At 39.6% G+C, this 17940-nt stretch overlaps 1 protein-coding gene across 1 annotated transcript in view; it reads right to left on the reverse strand.

Moving 5' to 3' along the window:
• STYXL2 (serine/threonine/tyrosine interacting like 2) overlaps positions 1-17940 on the reverse strand; it is an 83177-nt gene that overhangs the window by 35181 nt on the left and 30056 nt on the right. The window contains exon 2 of the mRNA XM_007937734.1: positions 4231-4325. Within this exon, the coding sequence (XP_007935925.1) occupies positions 4231-4325 (95 nt within the window). The remainder of the gene's footprint in view (positions 1-4230; positions 4326-17940) is intronic.

Genomic DNA, 17940 nt, shown 5'->3' on the forward strand with positions numbered 1-17940 from the left:
TCAAGCATGGCAATGATTGTGAGGATGATGCAGGACCAGGCAGCATTTCATTCTGCTGTATCTAGGGTCTCTATGAGTCAGGACTGACTTGATGACTTCGCCAACAACAACAATAAGGTTTGTCTCTGGCATGAGCTGCCCAGAACCCCTGAGGTTAACCAGAGTATTGAATGAGAGGCTTCAAGGGAAGATTCTGCCACCTGGAGCTGCCTCCCTGGCTGTGGACTGGGTAACTGTTCACACTGATGTATAATAATTTCTACCCCTGTCCTGTGAAGCTGATAAAGAGGGGTTGGCAGAATTGTTCTCCTTGGATTTCCTCTTCTCAATGTGATGGGCAGTACTCAGAGGCACATTTATACTTTCCACTGCTCACACTCCAGGATTTCTATATGACGGTGGGACTCACCCTGCTCCCACCCAGCTTCTGCATACATTACCTTCATTGATGATCTGCTTGGCTGCAATGCCTGAGGAGAGGTGAATGGGCTCCATGAAAATGCTTTCTGTTTCTGCATCTGAGACCAATGAGTACCTAAAAATAGAGAGTATTCACATGAGAGAACCCTGGACAGCATCTGAATAGAATGTATATTTTTTAGAGGAGAAACCTGCATCTGATTTTAGCCATAAATGGACACAAGGAGATAGAGATAAATAGAAGGCCTTCCCAATGTAGGGAACCTGAGAGTGCAGAGCACTGGGCATCCTGTAGCTAAGTTGTCCATCTATTTTTAAGGCAGGGTTTGGCAGGAACTTACCCTGATGTAGTCTCACTTTCTCTACTGTGGTTCCACTCTTGGATGTCCTACTAGTTTTTTTTTTTTTTTTTTTTTTTTTTCCTTTTCCTTCCCTCATAACTCTTTATCCACCAAGACAAACTGAAGCATAATGTTCCAGAGAAAGAGAGAGTAGATAAGATCTAGAATAAAGAAGGTACTACTTATCTTTTTATATAAGCAGATTGCCACAGAGTGGATGGAAGACAGGGCAATCTACTTCCATACAGATTCACCACCTCAGAAACCCTTTAAAGGTCACTATGAGTTAGAATTGATTTGATGGCAATGGGTTTGGTTTGGTGTTTGGTTTACTCTGCTTTTAGTTTCAAACTAGATTTTGAATATCCATAACGTTCAATAGATTTGAAAGTGAGCTTTGAAAAAGAGAAAAAGTTTTTTCACACAAGTCCTAAAGATGGACTTTTATTTAGCAAGAACCAAAGTCTGGAGAGTGGATCACAGGGGGAAGGAAGCATAGAGTAGGGAAGAGGTAAGACAGAAAATAAGGGAAATTCCCAGCCACACAAGGGGAGGAAAAGATCTTCCAGAGCTCAGGTGGTCCTGGGAGCAATTCCAAGAGAACTAGACCAGGGTGAACACACTGCCTGGGTTCTGTGGCTGTGACCTGGCTTGAAGTAAGATAACAGACATCCCAGTGAAGAAGATTAAAGAATACAGAAAAAAAAAAAAAAAAAAAACCCACCAGAGAAGATTTTGAGAAGGTTATGCCTCACAGAGGACCAGAGCAACTAGCCATAGCAGATAGAACTCCTGGTTCCATTGAGGTGTGCAGGAGATTCAGATGTCTTTGAGGAAGAGGATTTAATGGGGACCCAAAGGGCCAGAGGATAAAAGAAAAAGGCTGGTGTTAGCACAGAGAAGGAGCAGCTTGTGTGCTTCTATGACTAAAGCCAGAAAAAGGATCATGACCCATAGCAGTGGATGTCAGAGAATGCCCAAAGAGTAACTGGGCCCCATTTCATCCATCCCACCAACCCCAACAGAAGTGCTAAGAGGTCACCCAGGCAAAAGGGATGAAAGAAATCTCAAAAGATTATTTGCCCAAATTTGACTAGGCGAAATAATCTATCCAGTCAACTGAATATCTTTGAATGTAATCTAGTATATCACCCATTTCAAAATTTACTGGATCAATATTAGCATCTCTCCCCATCTTCACCTCCTCCCCATATACATACTCCACTTTGCAGACCATCTTTAAACAACTAATGGAAATGGAAACCTAAATCTAGGCATTCCTTTGAACAGAACTGGAGGCCCCTAGTTATTTCTGAGGTTCTAAGTGAATGAAAGAAATAATGAAGTAAAAGATCTAACAGAAGATTTCAAAGGGCAACTCAAGAGGACAAAGTAAAGTATTAAAATGAAATGTGCAAATACCTGGAGATGGAAAATCACAGGGGAAGAACATGCTCGGAATTTCTCAAGCTTAAAGAACTGAAAGAAAAAATTCAAGCATTGAGTTTCAGTACTGAAGGATTCTCTGGGCAAAATTCTGAACAACTGCAGGAGCCGTCACAGGAAGATGGAAGGAATATACAGAGATGCTGTACCAAAAATGAATTGATTGATGTTCGACCATTTCAGAGAGTAGTACATGATCAAGATCCAATGGTAGTGAAGGCAGAAGTCCAAGCTGCACTGAAGAAATTGGCAAAAGAAAAAACGCTCCAGGAATTGATGAAACACCCGTTGATATCTTTCAACAAACAGATGCAATGCTAGAGGCACTCACTTGTTTATGCCAAGAAATTTGGAAGACAGCTACCTGACCAACAAACTGGAAGAGGTCCATATTTGTGCCCATTCCAAAGAAAGGTGATCCAACAGAACAGATATTGTGAAACAATGTCATTAATATCACACGCAAGTAAAATTTCAAGAAAGTGTCAGAAATTCAAGGTGGATTCACAAGAGTGTGTGGAAGGAGGGATATTATTGTTGATATCATATGGATTTTGGTTGAAAGCAAAGAATATCAGAAGGATGTTTATTTGTGTTTCATTGACAATGCAAAAGGCATTCAACTACATGGATAATAACAAGTTATGGATAGTATTGCAAAGAATGGGAATTCTAGAACACTTAATTGGTTCATGAGGAACCTGTACATAGTAAAGGAGGCAGTTGTTCAAATAGACCAAGAGGAAACTGCATGGTATCCTCAGGAAATGTGTGTGTCAGGGTTGCATCTTTTCACCATAGTTATTCAATCTGTATGCTGAGCAAATAATCAGAGAAACTGGATTATATGAAGAAGATAATGACATCAGGACTGGAGGGAGACTCATTAACAATCTGCACGTGATATGCAGATGATACAACCTTGCTTGCTGAAAATGAAGACTTGAAGCACTTACTGATGGAGAATAAAGACTACAGTCAGCAGTATAGATTACACCTTGATATAAAGAAAACAAAAATCCTCACAACTGGACCAATTAGAAACATCTTGATAAATGGAGAAAAGACTGAAGTTGTCAAAGGTGTCATTTTGCTTGGATCTACAATCAACATCCATGGAAGAAAGTCAAGAAATCAAATGATGTGTTGCATTGGACAAATCTACTGCAAAGGATCTCTTTAAAGTGTTTAAGAGCAAAGATGTCACTTTGAAGACAAAGTTGTGCCTGACCCGAGCCATGGTATTTTCAATAACTTCATATGCCTTTGAAAGCTGCGCAATGAACAAAGACTGTAGAAAAATCCATGCTTTTAAATTGTGGTGTTGGCAAAGAATACCAAAGATACCATGGATTGCTAGAAGAATGAACAAATGTGTCTTGGAGAAAATACAGCCAGAAAGTTTTTTAGAAGCTTAGAAGCAAGAATGGCCAGACTTGTCAATGGCCAAAATCTGTCATACTTTGGTTGTCAGAAGGGACCAGTCCCTGGAGAAAGATATGATGCTGGATAAAGTGGTGGGTCAGAAAAAGAGGGGAAGACCCTCAACTAGATGGATTGACACAGTGGCTGCAATGACGGGCTCAAGCATGGCAATGATTGTGAGGATGATGCAGGACCAGGCAGCATTTCATTCTGCTGTATCTAGGGTCTCTATGAGTCAGGACTGACTTGATGACTTCGCCAACAACAACAATAAGGTTTGTCTCTGGCATGAGCTGCCCAGAACCCCTGAGGTTAACCAGAGTATTGAATGAGAGGCTTCAAGGGAAGATTCTGCCACCTGGAGCTGCCTCCCTGGCTGTGGACTGGGTAACTGTTCACACTGATGTATAATAATTTCTACCCCTGTCCTGTGAAGCTGATAAAGAGGGGTTGGCAGAATTGTTCTCCTTGGATTTCCTCTTCTCAATGTGATGGGCAGTACTCAGAGGCACATTTATACTTTCCACTGCTCACACTCCAGGATTTCTATATGACGGTGGGACTCACCCTGCTCCCACCCAGCTTCTGCATACATTACCTTCATTGATGATCTGCTTGGCTGCAATGCCTGAGGAGAGGTGAATGGGCTCCATGAAAATGCTTTCTGTTTCTGCATCTGAGACCAATGAGTACCTAAAAATAGAGAGTATTCACATGAGAGAACCCTGGACAGCATCTGAATAGAATGTATATTTTTTAGAGGAGAAACCTGCATCTGATTTTAGCCATAAATGGACACAAGGAGATAGAGATAAATAGAAGGCCTTCCCAATGTAGGGAACCTGAGAGTGCAGAGCACTGGGCATCCTGTAGCTAAGTTGTCCATCTATTTTTAAGGCAGGGTTTGGCAGGAACTTACCCTGATGTAGTCTCACTTTCTCTACTGTGGTTCCACTCTTGGATGTCCTACTAGTTTTTTTTTTTTTTGTCCTCATGTTTCTCTGCAATACTACAGGATGTTCCTAACTGTGCTTCTTCCAAGGTTCTGCTGGGCTGGTTTTCTGGGCCGGCTACCACTATATCCTCCATTTTTTATTATATCTTCTCCCTGCTTGCATGGGAATGGGCACAACACCAAGGGAATTGCTAAAGATGTGCTCAAACTCTTAGGCCCTGATTCTGAACACAAGAAATCAAGGATCAGGCTGAGCTCTGGGAAGCAATAATATAACTTGAGTAATTATCAAGGTGATTTCCCAGAATGGATGCAGCAAGGATTTCCAAAGAGATCTTTGGGGAACATGGAGAATCCTAGGACAGAGACAGCATCACAAGCATTGGGACCATACTGCAATGGTGAGTACTTTCCTTCTAAGTGAACTCTCCTGTTTTCTAGATTTTAGAGTAAGCTTTGGGTCTTTTTTTTGATTGCTCTTTCCTTAGGTCCAGATAGGTTAGAAAAAAGTGGGGGATTTGATGGATACCATTTTTGAGTGCCTTCTATTAACTTAATCCTGACAAACCCCACAAAATAAGTATTATTATCCCACTATACAGATGAAGAAATTGTGGCTCAGAGAGGTTAAGAAAATTTCTCAAGGTAATAAGTGTCAGAGCTAAGTTGCAAACATAGAGGACAATAAAGCCAGTCTTCTCTCTACCACAACACATGGCTATCATTTGGATTGGAATGAAAAGATGAGTCCGACAGTGGCAGCAACTCCAGCTGGACCCCAGGCTGAAAATAGAATTTGACATAAAGGACTATCCACAAAATACTTGCTGAAAGCATGGATGGATGGATGGATGAATTAAGTTGAGTAAAGTTGAGTTAAGCTGAGCCCAACTGAACTGAATATAGCTAACTTGAGTTGAGATGAGTTCAATTGAATTAACTAGCAGAATATTTCTCTTGTGCTAGACATTCATAACATCAGAGACCACTCTTGGGAAAATTGTGTTCTCAGAGCCAGTAAGTCTACAGAGAAGGAAATGCCCTTGCCTGGAGGAAGGAGTAGCTGTGACTGTATCCAGGACATGGCCAGATTTGCTCAGGTAGCATTAGGGATGGCACTGTCATTAGTAGTTCCTGAGGATTTTCCAATAGCAGTTGTGTTGTATCATCCTCATTCTAACACTAAGTACTCATTGTAACCAGAATATGCATTTTCAAATAAGCATGACCAGGAAGTGGGAGTAAGGGTGAGCTTTATGGGATATTATCCTAGGATGATAGAACTAGAGAGATCTCATTGCTTGATGGATGTACTAAAGATAAGAATACCCGGTGGCGGTGGGAGTAAGCTCTATAAAAGTACAGACTAAGTTGATCTTGTTCACTCCTGTATCTCCAGCATATGGAAGGTGATCAGGCAGGGTTTGATGATTGCATGAATGAATGGTGGTGAACAGACAACTAGATGGATGGACAGATGGATGACTGGATGAATGGATGGAATATACTAGACACAAACATGGTTTCCACTGCAGGGATCAAACCTGATGGTCTCCAAAGTCCTATAGTCCCTGGTTCCTTCCTCCTTTCCATCCTCAGGTGGAGCTTATGTTCCCTCTCCTTTATTCTGGGTTATCTCTGTGATTGCTTTGATCGTTAAAGTATGGCAGAGGTGACTTTGTATCAGTTTCTGAGCCTAGGCCTTAATGACAACTTCCCCTTCCTGGCCCTTGGCACTCTCTCTGAGAGCTGAGTTGCCATATAAGAACTTCAACTACCCAAACACCAGCCAGCGGGGAAGGCCATGGGACAACATTTTCTGCTGAGCTCCCAGCCAACAGTCAGCACCAACTTGCTAGTCATCAGCCTTGTGGACAAGCTGTCTTAGAGATGGATCCTCCAGCCATCAATCCATTTCAGCTGATACCACATGAAACAAAGGCAAGCTTACCAGTCGAGTCCTGTCCAAATTATTAACCCCCACAAAAAGGGATGCAAATAAAAACAGTTGTCTTAAGTCATTAAGTTTTGGGGTGGTTTGTTAAGCAGCAATTGTGCTATTCCATGGGCTAAGAAGTAAGTTCTGAGCAGATGCTAGGGAAATCTCCCTCACACTGAAACAGAACCTAATAAATATCTGACTGACCCAAATTTGTTGGATTGAGGAGTAATAACAAATTAATACCAATATGGGAGAGTAAGTCCTATTTCTACCCCAAAGTTCAGGACATCAGACCCAGTGAACATTTTGAGCCTAGGGCTCAGGTCAGTCATGTGGAGTTTCCAAATCAACAAGTCAGAAAACTAGAGTCAAGAGTCTCAAATTTTATATAAATTTGAGTTACATTTCCAATTCAACAATATCTATTAAAGAATTTTATTATTATATTAATAATTAGCATTATATAACATCATTAATGACTATATCATATTGCAAGATATTGTTGTTGTTGTTGTTATGTGCCGTTGAATCAGACCTGACTCATAGCGACTCCTCCTTGGGTTTCCGAGGCAGTATCACTATGGAAGTAGATTGCCCCATCTTCCTTCCAAGGAGTTGCTGGTGGGTTTGAACCACCAGCCCTCTGGTCAGCAGTCCAGTGCCTTAGCCACTATGCTACCAGAGCTCCCTGCAAGATATTACATGTAATTAATATATGTTATAGTATAGTATTATTAATAAAATATTTACCATTTTATTTATTAACCAAAACCAAACCAAACCAAACTCACTGCCATGGAGTCAGATCTGACTCACAGTGACCCCTCCTTGGGTTTCCGAGGCGATATCACTACGGAAGTACACTGCCCAACCTTCCTTCCAAGGAGTGGCTGGTTGGTTTGAACTGCCAGCCTTCTTGTTAGCAGCCAAGTGCCTTAGGCACTATGCCACCAGAGCTCCCAATAAAATATTTATTAACAGTCCATAAAATGTGGTTTTGGGACAAACATACAAACCCAGCCATGAGAGGCTAAATAGCTGAGAATTCCTTTTTTTTTTTTTTTTAATTATTGTATTTTAGGTGAAAGTTTATATATTAGTTTTCCAATTAATAGTTCATACATAGCTGAGAGTTCTTGTTTACTGTGGTGATTATAAGAGCTTCACCTTACACAATTCCTCTTTTTTTTTATGCAAGGTCACTTTCCTTTGTTCCTCCTACGGCTTTCAGGGCTCTGCATTCCAAGGAGGGTTTCTTACAGCTATAATCAGTACTGCAAGCAACAGACACAAACTGAACCTAGACACAAACTGAACCTAGACACAAGAGTTCTTACCTGTGGAGAAATGCCCCAGGAGAACTCAGCAGGTGATGTTGCCAAAATCCTGGCCTGTGAAAGCCTATCTGGGGGCTCTTCATCAGGCCATTTCCCTTAAATCTGACACTAACTTCAGATTGTGTGGATTTGGTTTTAGTGGCAAATATTGGGAACTGAAGATATGTCCTAATTATACCTCAACTCTGAGACTGTGGGCTTGATAGGGAGGATTCAAAATTAAAATTTTAAAACAGAAGGTACCAAGAAATACCTTCCCTTCTTTTGAGGGATAAAGATTGAACTTTGTCTAATTTGTCAGTGTATCTGAGAAATCACATGTAAAGACCCTGCTCAGTACACTATTGAGAATTGACAGGTTATGATTGAGAAAAAGGGGCTTAAAGACAGACACCCCCATTCCCACTCTCTCACATACACACGATGTTTCTGTCCTTGGCTGCTGATGTTAAAGAGTGAGTAACAGTAAACTATGGTCAATATTATTTAGTTTCAAACACAGGATGTAGATTACAAGTGTTTTTTTATGAGTCAACTGCTATTAGGGGAGAAGTAAAGTTAATAGTAATAAAATGGTTTTGTCACAGACATAGGTTATTAAGTTTAATAAAGGAAAGTGTGGGGATCAGGACTAAAGGGACCTGACTGAGTGAAGAACAACATTTTTGGGTTGAGAAGTTGAGCCCTCCTTTTCCACAGAGAAGCTGGATTGCAGAGAAAGAAAGGAGGCAGGGGGGTGAGACATAAACATCCGGCCTTGTTTACATTTGCAGGGCCAGGGAGACAGTGGCCTAGAGGTTTTGATTTATGACCATGTCTCTGCCCTAACTAGTACACCTGAGGCGGAGTGAGAGGACACTCACACTGTGATTAGAAAGCAGTCTGGGCTGTCTGCTCAAGAAAGACAGGCAGTGAGAAAGGATTTCAGATCGATATACACCTCATTATAGGATCAGGAAGCCGCAGCTAAAAAGCCTTGAGGGTGAATTGAAAGAGAAACAATAAAGGGGAGCTTGATAGACTCCCAAACTGAGAGTAGGAGACTGGTGTAGTTTCCTTTAACAATGGTGTCACTAGGGTTGATGTCACCTGTGCAATGTCTCATGGTGTCTCCCCCACCATGGACTTCCTCCCAAACTAGACTATACAGAATCCTTAGTAATATTTACTACCAATTTTAATCACAGAACAATATGTGATAAATATGGTTTAAATTCCTTAAATGCAATATTTCTTATATCAATACTAAAAACAAAATCTTTCTATATTGAGTTAGTAATATAGTAACTTTCTATATTAGTAACCGAGCAGAAGCCATTTTTTATTTTTCTCCTTCTCCTTTATTTACTACTTCATTCTTGAAACAAATACTGATATAGGTTCACAAATACTATTTGCCAAGATATTATAGTAAAACATCAGAAAATTTCACAAAATCAGTGAGTGTTAAAATACTGGTAGCAGAGAGATATCATCTCACCACAGCAAGAATAGCAAAATTTAACAAGACAGAAAACAACAAATGCTGACAAGAGTGTGGAGAGATTGGAACTCTCATACACTGCTTGTGGGACTGTAAAATGCTACAATCACTGGGAAAATGGGATGGTACTTCCTTTAAAAGTTGGAAATAGGAATACCATTTGATCCCACTACTAGGAGTATATCCTAAAGAGGTGAGATTGGGGGCAAATTTAGATACAGGCACACTCATGTTCATTGCAGCACTATTCACAATAGCAAAGAGAGGAAGCAACATAAATACCAATCAACAGATGCATGGGTAACCAAACTATGGTACATACATGGAATACCATGCAATATTAAAGAATAATGAAGAATCTGCGAATCACCTCATAATGTGGATGAACTTGGAGGACATTATGCTGCGTGAAATAACTCAGTTACAGAAGGACAATTATTGAATGAGTCCATTATTATAAAAAATCAAGGAAAGGTTTACACAGGGAAGGAAATTTTCTTTGTTGGTTTCCAGGGATGGGGAGGTGGGTGGGTGGGGAAGTGGAGAGAAAATTGCTGATTTGTTAAGAGACAGGTGTTGATTTGGGTGAAGGGAAAGGCAAAATAACCAAAGTGTGTGACTAGCACACTATCACTAAGGAAAAGGAAGAAATGGAGAGGTGAACAGGAGGTACAGACAACAAAAGTAAATATATTATTACATACACAATACTGCATTGTCAGTAATAACAAACGCTAATCTACAGGTGGATACCTAGGTAGATGGCAAGACAATCAGATATGAGCAGGTGAAAGGGAATATACTCATGACTGTATTTGGTGGACAATATTCCTACACAAGAATTTGTATGTGACATAAATATATTCACATATATTATAGAGCTAATAAGGGACAAAGTTAGGATAACTCTTTAGCCATAACCAAGCACCTGGAGGGAGGGAGTTGCTGGGCCGGAGGTTTAGGACCATGGTCACAGGACACCAAGCTCAATTGGCACAACATAATAACACAAAAACATGGTTCTACATCCTGTTTAGGTGAGTAGCAACTAGGGGGTCTTAAAATCTTCCAGGTGGCTATCTAAGATGCAACTATTGGTCTCCTCTTCCAGAGCAAAGAAGAGTGAGGAGAATCAAAGATGCATGGAAGCAACTAGTCCAAGGGACCAATGGACAATGGGAACCTCAGCCTACATGACCCTGAGACCAGAAAAATAAGATGGTGCCCAGTTGCCAATACCAACCATTCAGAAAATGATCAAAATTAGAGGTCCTGGATAGAGTGGGAGAAAAATGTGGAACAAAATTCATAAACATTTTAAAAACCAGGCTTACTGGTTGGATAGGGACCGGTAAAACTGAGACTATGGCCCCTAGTTACCCTTTAGGCCTAGAATTGGACTCACTTCCATGCCTTAACTCTTAGCCAAACAATAGACAGGCCTGTGAGCTGAACAACTACACTAGGATAATGCACTCCTAAGAACAACCAACCACGGGAGGTCAGAAGGACAGCTTTCACACAGGAGAAAGCTAGGGAGACAGGATTGCATAGGATACAGGGAAAGGGTAACCGTAGGGAGGAAGTGAGGAAAAAGCTGTGACATTTGTTTGTGGGAATGTAATCAGCATCATGTAACAAAATATATTAATGATTGAATGGAAAATGAATTGACTCTGTAAAATGTCACCCAAACCATAATAAAAAGTTAAAAAAAAAAAACCACAACAGCAATGAAAACAACAGCTCAAGCTTATAGTGCATGCAGATAAAATCACATGATTTGAAGTGTCATTGTAATTGGGTAATAATGACAATTATGTCTAGAACACATTAAAAGGTTCAAAAAAGTAAATTAACATAGAATTTTAGCCTTGTAACTATATTGAAACATGTAACCTGGGCTTATGAAAAATGTTTAAGTTGTTATAACTAACTACAGGGTTATTTTTATTTAAAAAAGAAATAATAAATTTCTGCTGAACATTGCACAAAAATTTTATGGGCAATAATTTTGGTATCACATTCTCTGACAACATCACCTAGTGTGGTCCACACCCTCTGTACCACCCCCCTTAGTGATACCAGTGTCCTTTAAACCTGCATTTTTCAAAATTGCATACTGTGACCCATTCGTGTATCATAAAATCAATTTAATGTGCTGTGCTTGTTTGGAAAAAGAAAGAAAGAAATAGAATAGCACTACCCATTGTAAAGATAAGTGTAATTTTGTGAAACTGTAAAAAAAAATTATACATCTATGTTCTGAGTTGAGATGTAAATAATATGTCCTCCTGTGAATGATAGTCTGCAAAGTTTGAAAGCCACGGCTTTAAACCAATGGTCAGGCTTATAAGGCAGAGAAGAGAGTGGAACTGGGGTCCTGCAATCCTTACAGAACCTCCTACAGCTGCTCACTTCTGTTCAAGGAGTACCTTAGAAATGAAATGGAGGCAGAAGCCCAGAAGAGGGTGTTATTCTTTTTCTTGCCCAAAACAAAAAGATTACTGAGTTCCATTTAAATGTTAACAGTCAGGGAAAGTGATTGTTTACAAGCAAAGTTCAGGCTCCAAGGAGGGAGTAAAGTCAATAAATTAAAGAAAATCTTTAGCAAGCTGCTTCCAAACAGACTTAGTGAAAGAACTGAGTGGAAAAATTTTCACAGAAAAAGAAAGAGAAAAGATAGATAGGTGCAGCCATTTCTCAAGAAATTTGACAAAGACCACAGAAATTACTGTATTTTTGCATAGAATGCACCCACATAAGTAACACACACACACACATATAATGCACATAGTGCACATAGGAAACTAACCCACAAGCAGGTGGTGCAGTTTGCAAAGAACTGTATAACACACGAGCTTTTTGCATGAAAGTATGGTATACTTCATGGTGTCCATTTCCTCCCACACCCTCCCAAGCACACAGATACTCATAGGGGGAAAGCAAGAGGAACTGCACTGAGACTGAGGGACAAATGACAGTGTGAGAGAAAGCCTGACCACATCATCAAGGAGGAGTCCTACAAAACTGTAAAGGCTTGAAAAGTACATACCTGAAAAGCCAAAAGTAAAATAGGTTTTTACCTGTAGAGATGGAAAGAGAAACTGACAAACCTTCTTTAAATCAGAAATAAGAGAAGGATAAAGGAGTCATTGTTCCTTTATTTAGGGAGGAAGAAAGAACTGATACTAGCTAAGAAAGAAGACAGAGGCAGTGGTGAGTTCCAGATGGGAGGTTTTGGGGAGGGCAATCTCCTTGTGAGTGAAGAGAGGGTCTGTCTCGAGGTTGGTTGCTTTCTTAGACTGTGTTGATTTGGGTGAGGGGGGGAAGTCTGATGGAGATTTTGAATAACAGAGGCTTCAACAAGCTGTCCCTTGGTTCCACCGCTCATACACACTGTCGTTGAGTCGGATTCAACTCATAGATTTCAGAGGCAATATCACTACCGAAGTAGATTGCCTGATCGCTAGACAGGGGTTTTATATTTTAGTGTCAAGTTGTTTACTACTCGGGGAAACACTTAGCTGCAAAGTGGATGAATCTCCAGTCACAAATTTCATTCAGAGAATGACTCATAGTGACTAGGTTTGGATTTGAAGTCAGGATCTGACTTCGGCAAAAGTGTAGACTAGATGTGATTTTCAACCTCCACCGCCCACTATTTGCTGCTTCCTTTTCTAAGGTTCTTAATTCACAGTACAATGAGATTTACAGATGAGATTTCAAATGTGAAGACTCTCTGCTTGGACAATAAGCAGACTCTATCCCTAAACTAGGAGCTCTGGTAGCCTAGTACCTAAGGCGTTTGGCTGCTAATCAAAAGGCTGGCGGTTCAAACCCACCAGCCACTCTTCAGAAGGAAGGTTGGGCAATCTACTTTCGTAGTGATACTGCCTCAGAAACCCAAGGTGGGGTCGCTATGAGTTGGGTCCGACTCAACGGCACATAAAAACAACAACAACAACCCCTAAACTAAATCAGATTGATTGGTAGTGGCTGTTTGGAACACTGGGTGAAGTTGTTTTTGTTTGTTTGTTTGTTTGTTTTTGCACATTTTATTGTGTTGCAGGTGACATTTACACAGAAAATTAGTTTCCCATTCACCTGTTTGTTCATACACAAATTGTGACTTCTGTTGCTATCCCTACGATGTGTAAGCACCCTCCCCATTTCCACCCTGCCTACTTCATTTCCATCCCTCCAGTTTTCCTGCTTCTTCCAGCCTTCTTATCTCTGCTTTGGGGCAAATGTTTTTTCATATACAGTTGATTGTTCTAAGGAACACATTCCTCGTAGGTGTTATTGTTTATTTTATAGGGCAATCTATTGTTTGACTGAAAGGTGACCTCTGGGAGTAGCTTTACAGGTTAAAAGTGTGTTTTAGGGCAATAGTCTCAGGGGTTCCTCCAGTCTCTTCCTTCCAGTTCCTTCAGTCTATTAAGTCTGACCTTTTTCTGAGTATGAGTTTTCTACGTTTTTTCCCATTCTAACCATGACTTTCTATTGTGGCCCTGGTCAGAATGGTCAGTAGTGGTAGCCAGTCGCCGTTTAGTTCTTCTGCTCTCAACCTAGAGGAGACTGTGATTTCTGTGGGCCATTAGTCCTGTGCCCTAATTGCTTCCTTGTCTTTGTGTTCCTTCTCTCTCATTTGTTCCGGATGAGTGGATAATAATAGTAGCATCCCAGACCACTGCTCATAAGCTTTTAAGACCCAAGATGTTGCTTATCAAATTAGGAGTTAGAACATTATCTTTATGAACTATGTTGTGTCAATTGACATAGATGTCCCCAAGACTATGGTCCTTAGCTTTCAAGCCCAATAATTCAGTCCCCTGAGGTATTTGGATAAGTCTCAGAAGTTTCCACAACTGTGCCTCATGTGCTCTATTATATATATGAATATATGTATATGAATATAATGCAGCACATATAAATATGTATATGCAAATGTCCTATGTATGTACAAATGTCCTATGCATGCACATGTACTCCCATACATACTCCCATACCTATATAGCATAGATATCTATGTAACAACTCACCAATTTTTGATTGTTATTACTGTTGCTGCAGAATTGTATATGTTATGGCATTCACCATAGTTGCCCTTTATTCTTCTGTACCCACTCAATGTCTTCATTTACCTTGGTTATGATATGCTAACTTCCCCCATATATTATATTGCCTTTCCCTTCACCAGAATTAACACTTGTCTCCCCCTCCCATTCATGGTAACCATCAAAGTACACTTTCTGTGTGTAAACCTATTCTTGATTGTTTATAAAAGTGATATTATACAATATTTGTTATTTTGTGATTGACTTATTTCATTCAGCATAATGCCCTCCAGATTAATCCATGCTACAATATGTTTCACAGACTCATCATTATTCTTTATCATCATGTAGTATTCCATGGTATATATAAGCCACATTTTATCTATCCATTGCTAGATACTTAAGTTGTTTCTATCTTTTTGCTGTTGTGAATAATGATGCAATTAACATGGATGTGCATATGTTTATTCATGTCACTGCTTTTATTTCTCTAGGTTAAATACCTAGAACTGGGATTGCCGGATCATATGGTATTTTTATTTGTAGCTTTTTAAGGAGGCACCATATCATTTTCTATAATGGTCTCATCACTTTACCCCTTAGCAGTGTATAATAGTGCCAATCTCCCCACAACCTTGTTAGCATTTGTTGTTTTCTCCTTTTTTGGTGAGTGCTATTTTTGCAGGGGTGAGATGGTATCTTACTGTACTTTTGCTTTGCATCTCTCTAGTGGGTAATGATAGTGAGCATCTCTTCACAACTGTCTTCTTTCATAAAGTGTGTGTTTATGTCCTTTGCTCATTTTTTTTATTGGATTTTTGTTGTTGTTTTTAAGTTGTTAAAATTTTCTGTATGTTTTAGAGATTAGACCCTAGTCAGATATGTCATTGCCAAAATTTTTTTCCCCAGTCAGTAGGTTCTCTTTTCACTCTTTTGATGAGCATAAGTATTTAATTTTTAAGAGGTCCCATTACCTAATTTATCTTGTTGTTCATGCACTTTTAGTTATGTTTGTTGGTGTGTTTACGCCATAAATTAGCTTTGTCCCTATGTATCTAGGAGCTCTGGTGGTGTAGTGGCTAAGGCATTTGACTGCTAACCAGAAGGCTGGTGGTTCAAACCCAGCAGCCACTCCTCAGAAGGAAGGCAATCTACTTCCACAGTGAGACCACCTCGGAAACCCAAAGAGGGGTTGCTATGAGTCAGATCTGACTCTACGACAGTGTGTTATCTTCCAGGAACTTGATAGTTTTAGGTTTAACATTTAGGTCTTTGATTTATTTTGAATTAGTTTTTATGTATAGTTTATGATATGGATCCTGTTTCATTTTTCTGTAAATGAATATCCAGTTTTGCCAGCATCATTCGTTAAAGAGACAACTTCTTCCTCATTGAAGGACTTCAACCCTTTGTTGAAGATCAGCTGTCCGTAGCTGTATAGATTTATTTCTGAGCGCTCAATTCTATTCCATCAGTCTATGTGTCTGCTGTTGTACCAGTGCCAGAATGTTTTGACTACTGTGGCTACATAGTAAGTTGTGAGATCCAGGAAGTGTGAAGCCTCCTCCTCCTACGTTGTTCTTTTTCTTCAACTATTCTTTTCTAACTATTTGGGGCCTCTTTCCTGGTATGAATCTCACCCAATTTTGATGTATTTTATTTTTTATTTTTTTGTAGAACTTCTATTTCTCTTTTCACTTCTGTAGAGTTTGTTTTATGTATTTTGGAGCTCTGTCCTTGGGTACATAAATATTTTTTATGTTTATGCCTTCTTAGTGGCTTACCCCTTTAATTATTATACAGTGCCCCTCATTGTCTTTTATAATGGTTTTTGACTAAAAATCTATTTTATCAAAATTATTATTGCTACTCCTGCTCTATTTTAGATACTGTTTGCTTGATATTTTTTCCTTATCCTTTGATTTTTAACTTGTTATGTCTTTGTGTCTAAGGTATGTCTTTGTAGGCAACATATTAATGGCTCTCTCTCTCTCTCTTTTTTTTTTTTTTTAAATCCGTACTGCCATTTTCTGTCTCTTGACTGGTGTATTTAATCCATTTACATTCAGTGTGCTTAATAATAGGTTTAGATTCATTGTTGTCATTCTGTTATACTTTTTTGTGGTATTAATGGCTTATTTGTTCCTCTTAATATTCTGTGCTGAATTCTTTTTGTATATGGATTTTATTTTCCTTTCAATTGTTGTTGCTGTCTTTTTGTGTTCACTGAATTATTTCTGGTTTTCTTCTTCTTTATTTTGGTGAGCAGATTTATTACTTTTCTTTGTGGTTATCCTGAAGTTTACTTTAATACTCTTGAAATTAAAATAGTGAGTTATATCTTAAAATCATCTTAACTTTCTCCTCAAATGGAAGTTCTATAACTACATTTATTATTCTCTCTTTTTGTTTTTAAAGTTTAGTTGTTCACAACTTAACCCCTCTGCATCCCTGTCATCAGTTTTTAACCTTTATTTTGTTTTTGTGATGTCTTTATCTAGGTTAGTTTCTGGGTGATGTTGTCATGTGTCTTTGTCTGAGGTTGTTCTCTGATATTGTCAGTTCTCTATCCAAAGAACTCTTCCTTTGTGTAGATGAACAGGAAGGTACCCTACATCAAGATAGATTTAGCTGAAGATAATCCTATGTACATACTAGAGATACAAAATTAGCCACACTCACTACAGAAGCAACAGAAGTCAGAGTTAGAGTAACTTCTCAGAGACAACCAAACACCTTGAGAGAGAGAATCACCAGGCCTGCCAACTTGGGACCATAGTATTGGAGGACACCAAGCTTAATTGGCACAACATAGTACATAAAAATCTTGTTCCACAACCTACTTTAGTGAGTAGCGACTGGGATCTTAAAAGCTTTCAAGCAGCCATCTAAGATGCAACTATTGGTCTCCTCTCACCTGAAGCAAAGAAGAGTGAAGGAAATCAAAGCCATTTGGAAACAATTAGTCCAAGGATATGATGGACCTTGAGACCAGAAGAATTAGATGGTGCCTGGCTACCAATGCCAACCACTCGGGAAGAGATCGAAACTGGAAATTCTGGATAGAGTGGGAGGAAAAATGTGGAACAAAATTCAGAAACAAAAATAACTAGTATTACTATCAGATAGAATCTGGTGGAACCCCCAAGACTATGGCCCCAGGGTACTCTTCAGGCCTAGAAATGGACTCACTCCCATAGATTGGCTCTAAGACCAGCAGTAGAAAGACTTACATGCAGAACACCCCACCCCAGGGTGATGCACCCACCTATTCTAGGGAGATACACCCCTTAGAACAACTGGCCATGGGGCAGCAGCCGGGCAGCATTCACATGGATGGAAAACTGGATGGATAGGAATGAATAGTTAAGATGGGCACAGGGAGAGGGTCATCACAGGGATGGGAGGGAAGGAGAGTGTGTGTTGTGGTCAGAGATGGTAATCAAGGCATGAAATCAAATGTACACAAACTGTTGAATGTAAAACAAATTTTGCTCTGTAAATTTGCACCCAAAGCACAATTAAAAAAAA

The sequence above is a fragment of the Orycteropus afer genome, unplaced genomic scaffold, assembly GCF_000298275.1.
Source record: "Orycteropus afer afer isolate SDZICR_OR568_19922 unplaced genomic scaffold, OryAfe1.0 scaffold00044, whole genome shotgun sequence".
In the NCBI taxonomy this organism is placed as follows: Eukaryota; Metazoa; Chordata; class Mammalia; order Tubulidentata; family Orycteropodidae; genus Orycteropus; species Orycteropus afer.